This window comes from Mercenaria mercenaria, chromosome 9, assembly GCF_021730395.1.
Source record: "Mercenaria mercenaria strain notata chromosome 9, MADL_Memer_1, whole genome shotgun sequence".
NCBI lineage: Eukaryota > Metazoa > Mollusca > Bivalvia > Venerida > Veneridae > Mercenaria > Mercenaria mercenaria.
This window is the reverse complement of record NC_069369.1, coordinates 29,753,368-29,775,095: the sequence shown is the minus strand read 5'-3', so window position 1 is coordinate 29,775,095 and position 21,728 is coordinate 29,753,368. Positions and strand designations below refer to the sequence as shown.

General features: G+C 35.7%; 1 protein-coding gene across 2 annotated transcripts in view; it reads left to right on the top strand.

The window, feature by feature from the left end:
* Positions 1-21,728, top strand: part of LOC123546816 (C-terminal-binding protein-like) — a 45,248-nt gene that overhangs the window by 12,100 nt on the left and 11,420 nt on the right. For both annotated transcript variants that reach the window (XM_045333396.2, XM_045333394.2), the window contains exons 2-6: positions 13,061-13,157; positions 16,887-17,025; positions 18,250-18,410; positions 19,335-19,479; positions 21,413-21,718. In XM_045333396.2, the coding sequence (XP_045189331.1) occupies positions 16,965-17,025; positions 18,250-18,410; positions 19,335-19,479; positions 21,413-21,718 (673 nt within the window). In that variant the 5' untranslated portion in view covers positions 13,061-13,157; positions 16,887-16,964. The remainder of the gene's footprint in view (positions 1-13,060; positions 13,158-16,886; positions 17,026-18,249; positions 18,411-19,334; positions 19,480-21,412; positions 21,719-21,728) is intronic.

Below are 21,728 nucleotides of genomic sequence, written 5' to 3'. Positions count from 1 at the left end.
TCCGTCCACACTTTCCTTTAAACAACATCTCCTCCTAAACCAACAGGCCAATTTTGATGAAACTTCACAGGGATGTTCCTTGGATGGTCTTCTCTAAAAATTGTTCAAAGAATTGAATTCCATGCAGAACTCTGGTTGCCATGGCAACCGAAAGGAAAAACTTTAAAAATCTTCTTCTCAAAAACCAGAAGCCCTAGAGCTTAGATATTTGGTATGAAGCATTGCCTAGTGGACCTCTACCAAATTTGTTCAAATCATGACCCCGGGTCAAAATTGACCCCGCCCCAGGGGTCACTTGATTTTACATAGAAAAATCTTAAAAAATCTTCTTCTTGAAAACCAGAAGCCCTAGACCTTAGATATTTGACATGTAGCATTGCCTAATGGACCTCTACTAAAGTTGTTCAAATCATGACCCCGGGGTCAAAATTGACCCCGCCCCAGGGGTCACTTGATTTTACATAGGAAAATCTTCAAAAAAATTCCAAAAATAAAGCAGAAGGCCTAGGTCTTAGATATTTCACATGTAGCATTGCCTAGTGGACCTCACAAAATTTTTTCAAATCAGAACCCCCGGGGTCAAAATTGACTCCGCCCCAGGGGTCACTTGATTTTACATAGGAAAACCTTAAAAAATCTTCTTCCTCAAAAAGCAGAAGCCCTAGACTTAGTTTAAATTGACATGTAGCATTGGCCTATGGACCTCTACTAAAGTTGTTCAATCATGACCCCCGGGGTCAAAATTGACCCGCCCTAGGGGCCCGCTTGTTTTTACATATGAAAATCTTCAAAAATTTTCTAAAAAAAACCGAAGGCCTAGACTTAGATATTTCACTTTAGCATTTGCCTAGTGACCTCTACAACTTTAAAATTCAAATCATGCCCCCAGGGTCAAAATTGACCCCGCCCCCAGGGGTCACTTGATTTTACATAGGAAAATCTTCAAAAAATTTCTAAAAAAAAACCCGGGAAAAGGCCTGGGTTTTTAGATATTGACATGTAGCATTGCCTTAGTAGACCTCTACAAAATTTCAAATCATGACCCCCGGGGTCAAATTGGCCCCGCCCCATGGGTTACTTGATTGTAAAATAAAAAAAATCTCAATATTTCTGAAAAAAAAACCAAAGGCCTAGAGCTTAAAATATTCGACATGTACATTGCCTAGTGGACCTCTACAAAATTTGTTCAAATCTTGACCCCCCCCCCCCCCCCCCCCCCCCCCCCCAGGGTCAATTGACCCACCCCAGGGTTACTTTATTGTACATAGGGAAATCTTCAAAAATTTTGCTTAAAATAAATTTAGAAGGCCTAATTTTAAATATTCGATATGTAACATGCCTAGTCGACTTCTACAAACTTTTTCAAATCATGACCCCGGGTAAAATTGGCCCCGCCCCAGGGGTTTACTTGATTGTACATCGAAAATTTTCCAAAAAATTTCTAAAATCATCAGTTTGACATTTGAAACATTTTACTCGGTGACGATCCAGTCATCATGACCCTCTTGTTAAAAAAATTTATGCCCCTTTTCAACATAGAAATTTTTTAAAGTTTTGTATGTAAGCTGGTATCTCAGTATCCACAATGGGAAAGGATTGAAACTCACACACTATTCACTGTCATGATATGACATGCAGTGCAAAGGATCAGTAACTCAACTTTGCATTTTACAAAATTAATGCCCCTTTTTCAACTTAGGATTTTTTTGGGTTAAATTCTTATATGTAAAGCTGGTATCCAGAACCCACTAATGGGAATGGATTGAAACTTCATACACTTGTCCACTGTCATGACTGATAAGCACTTTGCGGGTTCCATAACCCTATGTTACTTTTTAACTAAATTAAGCCCTTTTTCACTTCTTTTCTTAAAGTGACAAGCTGTTTAAATCGAGCTTGCTGCCTCCCCGACAGCTCTTGTTCTATTTCTAGGGGACTCTGTGGCCAAATTGTTAAGGTTGCCTACTCCAAATCACTTGCATCTCACTGATGTGGGTTTAAACCTCACTCGATACTTAGAATTCAAGGTGCCCACCTATGATAAAATAATGCCCACCGGGGCACCTGGGGTCTTCCTCCACCATGAAAAGTTGGAAATTCGCCATATGACCTATAATTGTGTTGGTTTGATAGCCCACTAACCCCCCCCCCCCCCCCCCCCCCCCCCCCCCACCCCAAAAAAAAAAGTTCTCCACAGTATCTGATATTGTCCATAAATCCATAAACTTGTTGTCTGAGTCCTCCTTGGTGCTAGAGATAATCCATAAACTGCTACAGATAATCCATAAACTTGTACAAGTTACTGACAGAATAATCCATAAATCACTGCTCCTCATTTAGAATTGGTGTTGCACTGACAAAATAGTCCCATGAATCAGACTATAGTATATATTTACAACTCCTTTAGGATTGCATGGAGCTTTTTTTACAGAATACTGAATATTGTTGAATTATGTGCATTATAAATAACATTTCTTGATTACCTGAAAAAATACTTTCATCAGAGTTATGGCTCTTGGTTGTTATGTTGGTTTATATCATTTAGTATTCACGGATCTTATCAAGCTCTTCATTATGTCCCCCTTCAAAGAATGAGGGGTATATTGTTCTGCAGATGTCTGTCGGTCGGTCTGTCTGCCAGTCGGAATGTAGACCAATCCGTTTCTGGATGATAACTCAAGAAAGCTTTGGGCCTAGGATTATGAAAGTTGATAGGAAGGTTGGTCATAACCAGCAGATGACCCATATTGATTTTGAGGTCAGTAGGTCAAAAGTCAAGGTAACAGTGACCAAAACTTTTTAAACAGTTTCCGGGTTTGATAACTTGAGAACGCCGGGCTAGGATCATGAAAGTTAAATAAGAAGTTGTCATGACCAACAGATGACCCCTATTGATTTTGAGATCAACGGTCAAGGTCACAATAACCAGGAACAGTTAAACGGTTTCCAGATGATAACTCAAGAACGCTTTGGCATAGGATCATGAAAGTTGGTAGGGATGTAATCATGACTAGCAGATGACCCTTTATGATTTTGAGGTCAGTTGGTCAAGGTCACAGTGACTCAGAATAGTTAAACCATTTCGACGATAACTTGAGAACGCTTGGGCCTAGGATTACAAAACTTGATAGGGTGGTTGATCATGATCAGCAGATGACCCCTATTGATTTTGAGGTCAGTAGGTCAAAGTTCAAGGTCACAATGACCCGGAACAGTTTAGCGATTTCCAGATAATAACTAAAGAACGCTTGGGCTTAGGATCATGAAAGTTGATCGTAGTCTCCATATGTAGGCAAGACTACATAACTAGGCCAAGGGTTTTTTCGAAGAATAGTTTGAGCTGTTCAACTCACCCTGGTGTTGGCGTCCCATCTTGGTTATGAAGTTTTGCATGCAAGTACATATAGCTATCATTTAATGGCATATTGCTTTGAAACTTATTTTCTTCTTTTTTCTAGGTCAATTACCAACCTCACTGGGTCAAGTCAAATAACTGTGACATGTACTTTGGACAAATTATGCACCTTTTGGATTTAGAAAATCCTGGATAAAAATTTTCATGCAAGTTACTATCTCCAAAACTAATGCAGATATTGATTTGAAACTTCACACGTGTCTTTGGGGTTATATAACTAGGTGATAGCATCAAGTCCCATAGCTCTGGCATTGATCCTGACCAAATTATGCCCCCTTTTGGACTAAAAAAAAAACCTGGTTAAAGTTTTGCATGCAAATATTGAATTGAAACTTCACACATTTCTTCAGGTTTATAAAACTAGGTCATAACAACAAGTCCTATAACTCTGACATGATTTTTTTGCTAAATTATGTCCCCTTTTGAACTTAAAAATTCTGATTAAAGTTTTGCAGATACTGGATTGAACTATAGATATTTTAACATTTAGGGTAATATTCCTGCTTCTGGGACAACAATTTGAAAAGTCGAGCATTGGTTGTTATAAGGACAGCTCTTGTTAGACATAGAAATTAGTTAAGGTTTGCATAATCTTTGAATAGTTGAGCGCATTGTCAACAGACAGCTCCTGTTTTTGTAAGTTTATTGAATGACAACCTAGAAATGGGATCACAACCCAAGGTAGCTTTTATTAATTTGAAAAAAAAAAAAAAAAAAAGACTGATGATAATGTAATTTTACATACTAAGTTTCTTTAAAAATCATTATGATGGAAATAATAATAACTGTTTTTCAAAGTCAGTTTGCCTTTAAAAAAGATAGCTGTTGTATTTAATACCACATTTTACAGGATTTATTGAAAACCAAGACATGTACACATTGTAGAATAATCGATGACTTGTTCATGCAAAACTGCCGATAACATAAATGTGGGCACATGTGTATTTATTTGTAAAGTGAATTTTCTACCTTTATTGATAAAAAGATCAAACAGAAACCTTCCCAACATTTGTTTATACAAGTGTAATACAGCATTACAATACCTGTGTACAGGTAAAATATGAGGGGGTTATTTATAGATCCAGTCATTGAGGACATATACATGAGGCTTGTGCACACAAGCTATGATCATATCTCTGGCTGAATTAACTGGTAGCTCTTGTTTACCATTCATTGCGCATAGTTTAGATTTTAAAATCCTAGACAGGCGAGAAGCTACATGTACATTGGTCGATCATGTACAATACCATATTTATCTGCTTGCAAGAGTACATTGAATGTTTGTCGAGTGCTCAAAGTAACTTTATCGAAAAATGGTTTTGATACAAGAAAAGTTTGCTATTTATTGTTGTATTTTATGTGTAGTAATACTTTCATGTTTGTAAATTGCTTTGAATGGTTTAAAGTTGGTGCAGATTAAATTTGCTTCATATGATTACATGTATCTAAAACTTGTATATTCCAGGTCTTTGCGACCGGTTTAACTTGCTGATTTGTTTATTGTAAGTTGTGTTGAAGGCTATTGGCAAATCAGTGCAACAAACTTGCCTTGTTTCACTTTCAGCTACTCAGGCTCATAGTGGGGAATTTGGGGATTAACCCCATTACCTATTTGTTAAGGAGAAAATATTTAAAGAATAATTGCATGAGTTAGTGTGGCTGTTTTCTGGTTCAAATTATATAAGTTCACTACCCTGACATAAACAGGGGCAGACTTTTCATTGTGACTCAATTCAAGGCCAATTTGTCTTTCATTTCTGTTTTATGTTGACAGATTATCATTTATTTGTGGAAATGATAAGTTAGTCAGAATTGAATTAAGATTATTGATATACGACTGAAGTAATACTGAAAGTTTGAAAAAACAGGGCCTCCACTGGGCCTAGGAAAATTGTAGCCACTTTTTAAGGGAAACTGCCAAATTGAAGCTGAATTGTTGAAATCTGGGCACATTTTAATAAAATTCTTGTAGCCACTTTCAAAAATTTGTAGCCAGTTGTTTGAATTAGTAGTGTTTTGCTACATTGGCGAATGGCAGAGGAGGCCCTGAAAAAAACGTATGTCACAGCCATTAATTCAGGGCTTGATAAATCCAGCTTCATGGATTTCTGTCACACGTGCAGTTTTGTCCAAAGCCGCAGAGAAGTGGGAGTATCTCGGCAGTCGAAACAGACGTTGATTAATTGTTCCGCTGCATTCTGTTATGGTTCCATATTATGGTCACATTAGCTAGACGCTCAACACACAAGATTCCTTTACATACCATTTTCACAAGACTTTGAAATAGTTGTTGTATATAGAAATGCTTTTTACTTTGATAATTACTGGACGAGTACAAATTGCAGACGGCTGAGTGAAATTCTGAGCCACTTGTCCTGCAGGATGACTTCATTCAGTATGTCGAGCCCTGTGTTTGGCGCAGGGGTTGTGCTCGGTAGTACTTCAGGTTTCCATGTCTGGATTTCTATAGCAAGACTGGCCATAAAAAATTGCTTGTGATGTCATCAGTGTGGAAAGATTACCAGAATATGAAATAGATTGAAGTCTCTTATTTCTTGAATATCGAGTATGGTAAAAGTTGTCATTAAATCATATTGTTTTGGGGTTGTTTTTCTCATAACGTAGCTCTGCAGTTAGCTACTGCAGATATAGAAATGTTTGCAGTAGTTACCATTTTTTCTGAATCTCCAATCTAATCAGGGATTTTTTTACCGTTTCAAACCTGGGGCCCGGGGCCCATTCAGTTGGGAAAAATGGCGCGTAAAACCTGAAAATTGGGAAATTCATTAAATAAGTTTTACCATCATACAACCTTTATTTCAGAATTGTTTAATCGTTGTTTTTGTTGTAAGTCACATCAAAATTCTTTCTTTTTTTTCCTGTCCTTTGAAAGTTTTGGAAACCTGAAAATTGAGACTACCTAAAAATTGGTATTTTTTGGCAGATTTTTGGGAAATTTATACCTCAGAATTGGGATAATAAGCAAATTTTTGGAATTGGGATGGGGCCCATATTCGGCCCCAAAATCAGCCTTAAAAAATCCCTGCTAATACAGGCAAATAGGTGTTTAAATATTTTAAGAAATTCTTTAAATTAATTTTACTGAACACTGTTAATGTTTTATCCCTTGAAAATAGTTCTCTTGTTGATAGTATTGTTGATAATGTGTTACATTACCTTTTTAATATGGATGCTATTTCTGTAATTGCGAAATCAAATCAAACATGTTAACTTTATATTTAAATGCTTCTTTTCTGTTTTTTGTTTTTGTTTTTTTTTGTATCCCTGAATCATCTGGCCAGACAGTCGTATTATATTTTCTTTCAATAATCTTCTATGGTGATGTAACATAGTCTGGACTGTCTGAAAAGAAATAAAAGAGAACAAAATGGAACAGGAGAATATTTTCACTGTCTACATGTTCATGTACATAGCTGGTGTCTAGCACCATTTTGTCTATACCGCAAGCGTTCACTTGACTGGGTTAGTGTTAATGCACTACAGTTTTATATTTGGACTAGATTAAACATAAAAGCTTTTGTTGTTGGAAGTGTATCTCTAAATGCTGATCAATAGCAAGTGAGTGTGGAATATTGCTGCAGGAGTCTTTACTTTCAGTTCCATCTGTTAATTGTTCTTATTGAAAAACGATTTTTAGATTGACTGACAAGGCGAGAGGGATAAAATACCAATGTAAGTGAGAAAGATATAGGTCATAGTATTTTGTGTGTAGTGTAATTCATGAAGTCAGTGCATGGAATTTTATTATGTGGCGGAGGAAAAGTACGGATATGCATGGTTGATTCTTTGGATTTCCTTGTAAACGAGAAACTTCCCAAGTTACAGATGCGCAGTAATGTACATGATCGTGTCGTATAATTATTGAAAAACGTCTCCTCTGACGGCTGTGTCTTTGTTGTGTATTTGCAGTAAAGATATCAGTTATCATGACATTCACGCATACATGTACACATGAGATTGGAAATTATTGGACAAGCCATGTTTGTATATTGTGATTAAGAATCTTGATTATCGATCCGTCAAGAATATATTGGTAGTATCGCAAGTTAGCGTACAGTACATGTATAATCCTTTGTAGTTTTGTACTTTTAAACTAAACATTACTTACGGATTGATGAAATTGATACCAGATAGCGAAAGGTTGGCATTAAAAGTTTTGTGGGTTTTTTTTTACTATGTTTGGTAATAGTTGAAATTACTTTATTTCTGTAACTGTAAGGACATTATAAAGTTTTCAACTTTCTTTAATTTGTTCGGTATTTTTTACTCTAAAGTTAAGGGGATTGGTGGTCTAATGGTTAAGTTGTCTGACGTGACTTACATATTATCGGTTTGAGTCTCACTTTTGTCCTGACCGCTTATTCTTTAACACTTAGAACTGCTTTATCCAGGAAGTAGACTCGACAGAGATTCAAATGAGGTTATCCCTTACCTTGCTAGATTTCTATAATGAACATCTTTCTATTTGGACAGTACCACTGTTAAAAGAGTGCTTACCAAAAAGATACTGCCTGAATAGTGAACAGTGCAGACCATGATCAGACTGCACAGATGTGCAGGCTGATCATGATCTGCACTGGTCGCAAAGGTAGAATCAATCATGTCAAGTATGGTTATTAATTTAAAAATGTGCAAGTTTCTTTCATTCCTCTGCCATGTTGGATTGTTTTTAATATTATTTGCTGATTGATCATGCCAGAAAAGAATTTAATCTTCTTAATTCTGTTTTTAAACATGATTTAATTAGAACTGGCTTCAGGATGTGCCATTGTGATAAAATATTTCTTGGAGAAAGGAATAGTAAAGACACTTTACAATTTAAATTTGTACTAAAATATGCAAGCAAGTGAAAAGTCAATTATCTTTATATCAGAACAATTTCCTTTAGCATTGTTATGATGTGTTTTGATCACATTTCCATTTTCTAAGTGTCATTGTATTTTAATTAAACTGTTTACTAAAACATCTGAGGTATTACCACTGTCTTGTAGCATGTATTCTGAACTCTGAAAAGAGGTTGATGGGGGTATTTAAGTTCTGTGTGTAAGGATTGAGGCAGGTATTCAATAAACTCTTAAATTAAGAGACTGAGGCAGGTATTAAAATTCTGAGGCTGTGGCAGGTATTTAAATCATGATAAGAAGCGAGGAGGTATTTAAACTTTGTCAGTGTTGAGGCAGGTTTTAAACTGTGTGGTAAGGGTTTGTGGTAAAGGGATTAAAAAATGATGTGTGTAAAGGTTGAGGCCAGTATTTACACTCTTAAACTTAGTGTGTAGAGGTTGAGGCAGGTATTTAAAACTGTGTGTGTAGGGGTTGGGGTAGGTGTTTAAAACTCTGTTATTAAAGAGGCTGTGACAGGTATTTAAATGTGTGTATGGGCTGAGACAATTATTTAAACTTTGTGTGTAGAGGTTGAAGCTGGTATCTAACTCTGTGTGCAGAGGTTTAGGCAGATATTTAAACTTAATGTGTAGAGGTTGAAGCCGGTCTTTAAATCTGTGTGTAAAGGTTGAGGTAAGTATTTAAACTTTGTGTGTAGAAGTTGAAGCTGGTATCCAACTCTGTATGTAGAGGTTGAGACCAGTATTTAAACTTTGTGTGTAGAGGTTGACTTTTTGTGTAGAGGTTGAAGTCAGTATGTAACTCTGTGTGTAACGGTTGACTTTGTGTGTAGAGGCTGAAGCCAGTATTTAACTCTGCGTGTAGAGGTTGACTTTGTGTGTAGAGGTTGAAGCCGGTATTTAACTCTGTGAGTAGAGAGGTTGAGGCAAGTATTTAAACCCTGCATGTAGAGTTGAGGCAGGATGTAAGAGTTGAGGCATGTATTTAAGCTCTGCATGTAAGGGTTGTTTGTGGACTCACAAATGTTATGATATAATAGGGTTATTTTAACAGTACCTTTATTTGGCTAGGATGGAGTGCCCCTTGTTCAGTCTGGATTCTACCAGAAAGCATTTCAGTGATAAATTTGTACAATAAAATGTTCATGCCTTTCTGGCAGTCAAGATTTGTTTTCTTAGTCATGATAAACTTTATTTAGAAGAAATATTTACAGAAGCCTTATTTTTAATTTTGTTTCTGTGTGTTTTCTTTACTCCACCTGTTTTGATGTTTAGCTGTTTAATTGTGTATGAATAACAAAAACCTATTACACAACATATCAAAGGAAGATTTATCAGGTTATCTTGAAGATTGGTAAACTCTTCTGTTTCATTGCATATTGAAATGTTAACTCCAGCCTTGAATGATTATCTGAAGATTTTGTGTACATGTAGATCGGTGTGTACATGTTGTTATCTTAATAACATTTTCTTTGGTGCAGGGTAACCTGATCATGAACTTGTTTGAAGTAGAGCTGTCAGGCTTGAATGCACAAGTCATATAAAGAGCGATTTAGGAAGTGTTTGTTGTGTGTGTGTGTTTAAAATAACTAACTCCGAATAATAGCAGGTCATTCATGTAACACTGTGTAGTAGGACTACCGTTAACTGAATATTAAAGGCGTCTTTATCAGTGTTTAACGAGTGTGTATTCTTTATTCATGTAATAATAACTTAGGATATTTATAACAAGGAAATTTGGCAAAGTGCAGTTTAGTAAAGTATATAATTGGATAGAGTCTGAATCACAAGGCAAGTGGAATTTATTGAAATGTTTTACCTGTTTGTAGCATGTTACAATAGTTATAGCGAAGTTGATAAATCATGTACTTAGTATGGAATTACATTTCTTTGTTCCTATTAGCTATCTATTGAAAATAATAGATAACCATCCAAGAGAATAATGATTGTTTATATTAAACAAGAGATGTTGAGGTTTTATGTACGCAGTTGAGGCAATTACACAAAAGACAAATATATCTGAAATCATTCTACCAGTACCTCCACTTAATTTTCATGTGGGTAAGTTGTCATCTACCTGTGGAGAACAAGTCTGAAGTAATGGTGCAGACTCTAGGAAAAGTGAATAGAAAAACAGACCACTGTCATGTAATCTAAATTATTTTGAAAAATGGTGTAAAACTTTTAACAAAAAGTTATTTTCGCTATGATAAATCAACGCGAGGTGGACATGTGAATTGAGCATGAAATGGGTTTTGTGATCATGGTGTATATATATATATATATATTGTCACAATTCATGTAACATGCTGTGACACGGAAATGATAACAATTATCAGACAGAAAAGTCTGCTGCAACATGGTGTGTGGGCTCTGAGGAAATTTAAGTGTCTGAATGAATAAATTGTCTGATCTGATATCATCAGTAAAACCTGTTTGAATTTGTATGGTTATCACATTCATGTGGATGAAATGAGATGATTCGGATTGATAAACAGGTGAGAGCACTTGATGAGAACGTGGGTTTTGGAAGAAATTTTAGTAGAAAGCACTTGATGAGATATGTGCGTCAGGAAGGATTTCAGTAGAAAGCACTTGATGAGATCTCAGATCTGTGGTTCTGGAAGGATATCAGTAGAAAGCACTTGATGAGATCTGTGGTTCTGGAAGGATATCAGTAGAAAGCACTTGATGAGATCTGTGGTTCTGGAAGGATATCAGTAGAAAGCATCTGTGGTTCTGAAAGGAGTCTTGGTGAGATGTGGTTCTGGAAGGATATCGGTAGAAAGCACTTGATGAGATCTGTGGTTCTGGAAGGATATCAGTAGAATGCACTTGATGAGATCTGTGGTTCTGGAAAGCACTTGATGAGATCTGTGGTTCTGGAAGAATACATGTATCAGTAGAAAGCACTTGATGAAATATGTAGTTCTGGAAGGATATCAATAGAAAGCACTCTATGAAATGTTGAACTGTGTGTTTCTGGAAGAATATCAGTAGAAAGCACTGGACAAAATTGTTGTATTAGATGATAGCAGAAAGATCTTGATGAAATCTGTGATTCTGGAAGGATATCAATAGAAAGCACTCTATGAAATGTTGAACTGTGTGTTTCTGGAAGAATATCAGTAGAAAGCACTGGACAAAATTGTTGTATTAGATGATAGCAGAAAGATCTTGATGAAATCTGTGATTCTGGAAGGATATCAGTAGAAAGCACTTGATGACATCAATGGTTCTGGAAGGATATCAGTAGAAAGCATTTGATGACATCTGTGGTTGTGGAAGGATATCAGTAGAATGCACTTGATGATATCTATGTTCTGGAAGGATATCAGTACAAAGCATTTGATGACATCTGTGGTTGTGGAAGGATATCAGTAGAATATGCACTTGATGACATCTGTGATTCTGGAAGGATATCAGTAGAATATGCACTTGATGACATCTGTGATTCTGGAAGGATATCAGTACAAAGCATTTGATGAAATCTGTGATTCTGAAAGGATATCAGTAGAAAGCGCTTGATGACATCTGTGATTCTGGAAGGATATCAGTAGAAAGCGCTTGATGACATCTGTGATTCTGGAAGGATATCAGTAGGAAGCGCTTGATGACATCTGTGGTTCTGGAAGGATATCAGTAGAATGCACTTGATGACATTTGTAGTTCTGGAAGGATATCAGTAGAAAGCACTTGATGATATCTCTGGGTCTGGAAGAATATTAATAAAAAGCACTCTATGAAATGTTGAAAATGTGTGTTTCTGGAAGAATATCAGTAGAAAGCACTGGATGAAATTGTTGTATTAGATGACAGCAGAAAGATCTTGTTGAAATCTGTGGTTCTTAATGAATTTTGGAAGAGGGCACTTTATGATTTGTGTGGCTCTGGATGGATATTAATCGTTGTGAAATATCTTCTTAAATGTGACATTTGCAGATTAGAAAGAAATCTTGGATTCATTAGATGAGTTAGATGAAATGTCCTTCTATGACATTTACAGTGAATTGATTGTCGTATAAAGCATTAACAGAACTCAACTTAATGCATTATAATTGTCTCGTAAAAAATATTTTCATCTGGGAGTTAATTGAATTAAACATGGATAGACAGTTAAATTCAATTGAAGATGATATGAATTAAATTTGATCAAGGCACCTGAAAGTATTGTTAAGAATGATTGTGGAAAATGAGCACAATGTGAGATTGAATGCTTTGGTGTCGCATACGTTACGTTAAAGAGGGAGATATAATACAACTGCCCTGATTGCATTAAATAGCTAGGCATACCCTTAACTCTTTACGGCATGTATGCCTGCAGGTCATAATAATATTTATATTACTTCCCGAAACCTCTTTTTTATGTTTGTCTGGGTGGATGGTAAGCAAGTTCTACAGTACCTCTGATGAAGATCTTTTGAAGATCCAGACCAGTAAAGTATAGTGTAATAAAAACTATAAACATCTGGTGTTGGTCCGTGTGACAGCTCACAACCTTCTTCCCTTGTTTTAAGTTAGTTGAATCCAGTTTTTGTGCATGGCAGTTATTCCAGGTACAATTGCACCTCTACAGGAGAGAAATACTGTTAATTAAAGCACATTTTTATAGACCCAATATTCCTAAATAGAAAGGTTAATACTCAAACCTGGCAAAAAGCTTACTTATTTTTGACAAAAGTACCTTAACTGGTATGGATGCATAATATACTGTTTGGCATGGAATTTTATTGGTGCATTATTAGACTGCAGTGTATATGTGATGTTTGTTCTATTTGCAGGACAAGAACAATGTAGTAAGGATGTCTCCTACATTATGACATTGGTACCCTAGGGAAACACCATTTCTGAAATTGTCTGCAGAGTTAAAGACATCAGGTAAATTATTATTGACATGGTCTTTTATCTGTGTTGTTTGTATCGATGTTTTCATTCGAACTCAAAATGGGGTGCTGTTTAAATGGCCCTTGTCTGACTGACCCATTTTGTCCTTCCTGAAAATTTTGTATATATAACTCCTCCATTATTAATTTAAGTGATGGAATTTGTTCTTTCACCTATTCTGTATAGAATGGAAGTACTTAAAAAAAGGAATTTCTTAAGCAGACAAAATTCCCTGAGTTAATCCATTGACATTAATTTAAGTGATGGAATTTGTTCTATAGAATGGACGTACTTAAAAAAGGAATTTCTTAAGCAGACATAATTCCCAGAGTTAATCCATTGACACATTACTAGTTAGTTTACTGCTTGTAATGGGTGCCACAGTATAACACGGGGTCATATAAAATGACCAGGGTATGAACAAAATGATTGGATTATCTAGGCATTAAGAGACCAAAAACAGAAAATACAGGGAAAAACAGAATCACTATGTTGAGCCAATTATTTTTTGCTGTTTACTGAATTATGAAATTACCCTAGTTTGTAGATCATAAAATTTTATTATTTTTCTATTATTTTTTTTTAAGAAGTTCTTACCCTGATTTCATTTAGTAAAACTTCAAAATGTTCAGATGTTCTGAAGAATACTTATCAGCGAAATGTTATCACTGACCCCGTTAAGATGTGCACATTTTTATATCTGGGCCGTTAAGATGTGCACATATTTATATCTGGGCCATTTTGTGTGTTTAGGTTTCCTTTGTTGCAGCACTACCTTCCAATACTGAGGTCATTTTCACCGACTGTTAATACAGTATTGTCACTGAAGATGGATATTGATTTTTACACTGGTATCAGTGGCAAGCTTGTCTTTCGAAATACATTTGATCAAGAATGGTACATGTATATTGACCAAGTTCCTTATACATGACGGAGGTTTAATGTTGAGAAGCTTTGTTATTTGTTTTATCCGGTAGACTTCTGTCAGCAAATACATTATCGATTTAGTCCATGGTGTATCCTTGATATTAATGTAAATAAATACTCAGTTATCGGTTGTTTAACGGTTTGCAACAGATAGTACAATGTTTCATGCAGTAGGCACGGTTTACATTTGTAATGTACACCATTGCCCATACATGTGTATTTCTTTATCTTGTTTGCAATATGAAACTGCAGCAAAGCGGAAAATGCGACAAGTGTGCAAGTTTATAGGTCAAACAAAAAGCTCATGTATATCCTGGTGAAATTGTTTGTTTCGATAATAGTGTCCTCTATACACTGACGGAAAATTAGAGAGTGATATTTGTGCATATAGCAGTATATTTACGGTGTTATGATTTCGTGCCTGCGGGGATAAATATAGTACATTTGCATACGTAATGATGGAGAAACGTGGTTTAATAATGATTTAGTTAATAGATAAACAAACCGATAAAATGTATTACACTCTCTAAAATGAGAAAAGATTGTGTTGGCATGTGAATCGGCTTAATGTTACACCATAATTTGTAATTCACATTTCGAAATAAGATTTATAATATAAAGCTACGAACTTTTGAATTTATTGTTGGTTTTTGATTTTAAAAATAGAATATTTAAACAATTTGGTGTAAGAATTTTAAACTTTTTTTTTGACTGGGTAAAGGAATATACATGAAAATTTTATGCAAAAGACTGCTGCCTCCTTAAATTTTTTGTGCTGTGGGTTTTCAGAGATCACAAAACCCACTATAGAATAACTGTATTCTTTTGAGTTTCCATAAAGCTGATTTATAAAAATGAGAAATACAAGTTGACAGTGGCATATATTAGGTAAAGACAATGTATTTAATGTAACAGCATTTCATTGATTGATTAATGAAGCAGTATGCACTGTAGCTGATGTATTTAGTTAAGTTTAGATCACACTAAGATAATAATTATTAGTCCCCTTTTTGCAGGGACTTTCCTGTTGGTCATTCTGTTATTCCATCTGTTTGTCCGCAATTTTGTGTCGGGTCCATTACTCTTGTCATTTGTCTAGAGATTTTAATATTACTTTATAGCAGAAATGTTTCCCATAATGAGACACTGTGTTATGCGCAAAACCCAGACCCCTAACTCAAAGGTCAAGGTCACACTTGGAGGTCAAAGGTTAGAATACCATTAACAAGATCTGTTTTGTCAGGTCCAGAATTCTGTCATCCATTGAGGGATTACAGTATAACATGACACAAATATTCCCCATTATTAGAATACATGCAATCTGCAACACCTGGACCCGTAGCTCAAAGGTCAAGGTCACACTGGGGTCAAAGGTCAAAGTTATTTTTCCTGTCTAGTCCAAAACTTTGTCATGCATTAAAGGATTATAATATTACTTGGCACAAATGTTCCCCATAGTATGACAACATGTCCTGCATAACTCCCAGACCCCTAGCTCAAAGGTCAAGGTCACACTGAGGTCAGATATCATGGCTTTTGTCGAGCCCACTTGCGGTGAGCCCAACTTAGTCATCATTTTTGGTGGGTTGGTGCATGTGCGTCCGTCCGTCCGATTTTGTCCGGACAATAACTTTGACATGCATGGACCAATCTTGTTTATATTTGGCATGAATGTTAACCTCAATGAGAAGAAGTGTCATGCGCAAACCCCATGTTCCTGTCTCAAAGGCCAAGGTCACAGTTGGATTTCATAGGTCAAATTGAAGTTTGTCTGGAGCATTTTTTCTTCATGCATGGTGGGATTTTGATGTAACTTGGCATGAATGTTCAACATCATGAGACAGAGTGTCATGCGCAAGAACCAGGTCCCTAGGTCTAAGGTCAAGATCACACTAAGACAGCTGGCGGGTTCGACATTCTGCCCATGGGCATACTTGTTTTTCCTGTCCTGTCCATATCTGTCATACATCAATGGATTGTAATATTACTTGACGTAAATGTTTCCAGTAATGAGATATATTATGCGCAATACTCAGTTCCAAAGCTTAAAGGTCAAGGTCACTCTTGCAGGTCAAAGTTCAGAAAGATTTTTGCTCACCTAGAAAATGTTTTCGGATGATAACTTGAACCTTAAATGTGACTGAGCACATTATAAGAAGTAATCTTTCAAGATAAACATGATATATCTTCACAGATGCTCAAGGTTACAGTCTGTTACCATTTTGCTTTTTGTTGACAGCTGAACACCATATAAGGGCATTCCCTTTAAACCTTAGTGTGAGGAGGAAGTCTTGAGTGATTGCAGTAACTGTTCTTTCCTAGTTATACAATTAAACTGACATATGATAATTCTTTCAGAAAAATGCTAAAAGCACAGGGGAAAAAAGTGCATAATAGTACTAGTTTTGCAAAATCTATTATCACAGTTTGTGAAATGAAGGTAACAGTATTGGGCAATTTACAATATTGTAATAAGAAGTGCTTTGTGAAGTGTGGATCTACATGTGTGGCTATTAAATCATTTCTGTCAAACAGAGATTATTCTAATAGGCATAAAGGTAGAGTAGATTCACAGTGCATGCCCTACTAATATTTCTAGTGTTAATTTATATAAATAATAATAAAATATAAAAAAAACGTGCAAAACCTCTTTTCAATCCTGGAAAGTTTTTATTTAAAATGGAAAGAAACAATGTACATTTTTACCCAACTTAACCAAAAAATGATGAAAGATTTTGTTACAAAAAATATAATCGTGATAAAGTTTATACAGACAAGTGGTTTATTTATTTATAGGCTGTCTACAGTGAGTGCTAAGAAGTGGGTGTGATTCTGGTTTACATATATTACTGAGTGGAGGTGACTCCACGCTTCATGGAAAACGGCAAAACGTTTCAACCAGTGAAGAGACCGAGACTAGACGTACCAGCCACTAGTAAGTTCTTGCGTGCCGTATAATCAGTCTGGATGGTCAGTTAAACCTAGAGGCATGGGGAATTCTGTTCCATTTTGCACTAATAGATTTTCTGCTTTTATACAACTGTCAAACCTGCATTAACCTTAAGCCTGCTGGCGGCAAGTGATCCTGCCTTTGCTACCAGTGCAGACCAAGATCAGCCTGCACATCCGTGCCTGCACTGTTCGCTATTCAGTTAGTAAATTTTCAGTGAACACCCCTCTGATAAACAAGTGGTACTGCCCAAATGCAAAGATGGACCAGTCCATTTTAGAAATTTAGCAGGATGAAGGTTAAGGCTGCTTAATACAGGTGGTTACTAAGGCAGGTTCAGTTGTATTATTGCGATGTAAATTTCATGTATTGAATGGAATGTAGTAGTAATTTGCCAGACATAAAAAAAAGTCCCGAAAATAATAAGCTGTTAATCATAACAATTGCTGTACATGATCCAACTGGGAAATTAAAATGATTATCAAAAGGATATTAAACCATTCTTGATAGGACACCACTGGATAAAAGGTTGCGTTAAGTATAAGTAAATAAAAGTTGGTTGGAAGAAAAGTTAATTGAACATTGATGTATATGATACTTTTTGAAGTATAGATGGAAATTATATTATCATTATATAACTGCAACCAGAAAGAAATAAAATTGCACTTATATTTGTATGGTAAATACATTTTGTCAGTTACGAAAAAAACATGTTTAAAAGTTTCATAAGGCTTTTAATTTTACGTTAAAAATAGATAATGCTGCTGTCCAAATAGAATTGCTACTTCCAATATTACACATGAAATTATAAAGTCAGGATGATAAAGGGAGATAATCAAAACATTGTATTTTATAGTACTTTTTGTTATGTTAATCAATAATCATATAGTCAAACCTATGACAAATACGTAAGAAAACAATTCTCAAACATTGGATTTAACAAGAAAATAATATATTTTATGTTCATAACAAAAAACGTGGCAGCCACATTTTAATTAAAGGCATTATGACCCTTTAAATGAAATCAAATTATTTGATACAAATGTATGGTCCATTATTTAGTAAATTTTAAAATAACAAAGGAAATAAAAAAGATTTAATTCCTCGTCTTGGTATTATATTTACATGTTATTGCTTTTGTCAGGGTTAAATCTCATTTGTAGTATGCGATCTCTGGAAAACACTGAATGGTAACTCTTTATTTTACAGTGGCTAGTATACGTGGACCAATTCCAAATGGGCCTATGCACCCGCGGCCGCTCATTGCCTTGTTGGACGGGAGGGACTGCTCTGTAGAGATGCCCATATTGAAAGACGTAGCAACAGTAGCTTTCTGTGATGCACAGTCAACCTCAGAAATACATGAAAAGGTACAATTGATTGATAACGATCATTTTCTGCGAGTTGTCTGCATTGTATTGACAATTATTCTTTACAAATAGATTTAAACCAGCACCTACTCTATTGATCACGCCCTATAATGAAACATAAGAGTGTCTAATGCTTAGGTAGCCAGATATTATTGATGATGCTTAGTCTGGAAATGTAAGAATGTGAACCTCAAGCAATAGATTTTATGCTTGTCCTAGTCTGTCAGTCAGTAGACCATTCTGTTTCCAGTCAATTAATACAATGGTCAACTGCATAGGAAGATTGATGAGGTCAGTTAATGGCCTCTATAATTTTATTGGTCAGTGTGTCAAGGTCATAGTGACCTTTGGACTGAAACTGGTTTCCATTAAATAACTGAAGAATGCCTTGACTTTCAGTCTTTAAACTTCATTGGATGGTTGCCTGTGGTCAGTAATTAGTAAATGACCCCCTCACCCACCAACCTTCTTTTGGGGGTCAGTAGGTCATGGTCACAATGATCTTGAGACTGAATATTGTTTTCACTAAATTAGATAACACTTTGGCTGTCAGTCTTCTTAGGATGGTTGCCTGTAGTTAGTAGATCACAGCCATTGTTTATTCAAAGGTCAAGGTCACGGCATACATAAATTAACCTTTAGCATGCTAAATTTCTAAAATGGACGTCCATCTTTAAATTTGGACAGTACCAATAACTGGGACACTTAACAAAAAGATACTGACTGAATGGCGAACAGTGTAGACCATGATCAGACTGACGGATGTGTAGGCTGATCTTAGTCTGCACTGGTCGCAAAGGCAGAATCTCTTCCCGCCAGCAGGCTAAAGGTTAATACCCATTGACCTCCCACAGGTGATCATGGGGGCATGTGTTTTACAAACTCCTCTTTGTTACAAAAAAGTGATGTTATATCTTGTTTTAGGTATTAAATGAAGCTGTTGGGGCATTGATGTGGCATTCTATAACTTTAACCAAAGAAGATTTAGAAAAATTTAAAAGTTTACGAGTGATTGTAAGGATAGGAAGTGGATATGATAATGTTGATGTGAAAGCTGCAGGAGAATTTGGTAAGAATTTTTTTTCTTTCGCGAGTTGTATTGTTCCATAAATACTAAAGTCTTTCTAGTCTGAAAATGGGAACCGGTACACATTGAATATAGATTAAAAGAGTCATATAAAGGTAGACAACTGCGTTTATAATAGTGTTTCTTAATTGTACCAGTTATCTTTCATTTTCCAGTGCTTAGATGTGTTCATTTCAAGGACTTGGATTGGCATTACATATGTAAGGCAAAGGAAATGACATATTTAATTTTTTGTGTAATTTTTTTTCTTCAAAAGTTTAAAAAATGCAGCAGTGCAGAATCTGCATTTGGATTTTTTTTTACCAAAATTTGTTCAGGGTTGATTGCCACTTACCTTGAAAAGTCTGGGAAAAAAGACTTTTTTTCAAGGTCAGTGAATTGTCAGGGAAATCTTGATAATGGTCAGTGTCTGGGTTGGGGGAGGGAATGAAATTCTGGGTCAATGTTTAAAATGTTCAGTGGCTATGGCAATCTTCAAGTAGTATTTATAAGAATTTCCAAACACATTTTGGTGTAATAGTGTATAAACATAATTAAATGTGTTTGAATCAATTTCGTTTTTATTAGCTCATCTGATTTTTTGAAAAAAAATGATGAGTTATTGTCATCACTTGAGCGGTTGTCGGCGTCGGCGTCTGCGTCGGCGTTGCCTGGTTAAGTTTTATGTTTAGGTCAGCTTTTCTCCTAAACTATCAAAGCTATTGCTTTGAAACTTGGAATACTTGTTCACCATCATAAGCTGACCCTGTATAGCAAGAAACATAACTCCATCTTGCTTTTTGCAAGATTTATGGCCCCTTTTGTACTTAGAAAATATCAGATTTCTTGGTTAAGTTTTATGTTTAGGTCAACTTTTCTCCTAAACTATCAAAGCTATTGCTTTGAAACTTGGAATACTTGTTCACCATCATAAGCAGACCCTGTACATCAAGAAACATAACTCCATCTTACTTTTTGCAAGAATTATTGCCCCTTTTGGACTTAGAAAATCAGTTTTCTTGGTTAAGTTTTATGTTTAGGTCAGCTTTTATCCTAAACTATCAAAGCTATTCCTTTAAAACTTGCAACACTTGTTCACCATCATAAGCTGACCCTGTACAGCAAGAAACATAACTCCATCCTGCTTTTTGCAAGATTTATGGCCCCTTTTGGACTTAGAAAATATCAGATTTCTTGGTTAAGTTTTATGTTTAGGTCAACTTTTTCTCTTAAACTATCGAAGCTATTGCTTTAAAACTTGCAACTCTTGTTCACCATCATAAGCTGACCCTGTACAGCAAGCAACATAACTCCATCCTGCTTTTTGCAATAATCATTGCCCTTTTTGGACTTAGAAAAATCATTTTCTTGGTTGAATATTATGTTTAAGTCAACTTTTCTCATAAACTATCAAAGCTATTGCTTTAAAACTTGCAACAGTTTTTCACCATCATAAGTGGACACTGTACATCAAGAAACATAACTCTATCCTGCTTTTTGCAAGAGTGATGGCCCTTTTTAGACTTAGAAAATCATGGATAGGACAATATTTCTATTATACAAAAAAAATCAGATGAGCGTCAGCACCCGCAAGGCGGTGCTCTTGTGTTAAATTTGGAATTTTGAAGACTGAATGGCTTTGCAACCCTTGCCTCCAAAGCAGACTATGAAAGTTTATATCTGAAACAAAATAAATATAAAAGGGTGGATTGGATGGCTGTTGGGGAGGAAGAGGCAGAAAAAATATGGTGGTATTTGTCAGTGAAAAGTACGGTTTAGTCGTGGAATTTCATTTTCTCAACTAAGTGGCAACCCTGTTGTTGTTTGAAGATTTGAATTTTTCGCTTACTTCTTCAAAAGATATAAACATTAAAAATAATCTGTAGTTAGAAGATTATGGCTTTATTTCTGACATGTATGATTTAAAACTTTTCAGGAATAGCAGTGTGTAATGTGCCAGGATATGGCGTAGAGGAAGTCGCAGATTCAACAATTTGTTTGATATTGAACTTATATAGAAGAACCTACTGGCTAGCTAACATGGTACGAGAAGGGAAAAAAGTTACTGGCCCAGAAGGATTACGGGAGGCAGCGTCGGGATCGGCAAGAATTCGAGGAGATACACTTGGGATAGTGGGTCTCGGTCGTGTCGGTTCTGCTGTGGCTCTTAGAGCTAAAGTGTTTGGGTTTAATGTCATATTTTATGATCCATATTTACCGGATGGAGTAGAAAAATCATTAGGTAAGGTTTT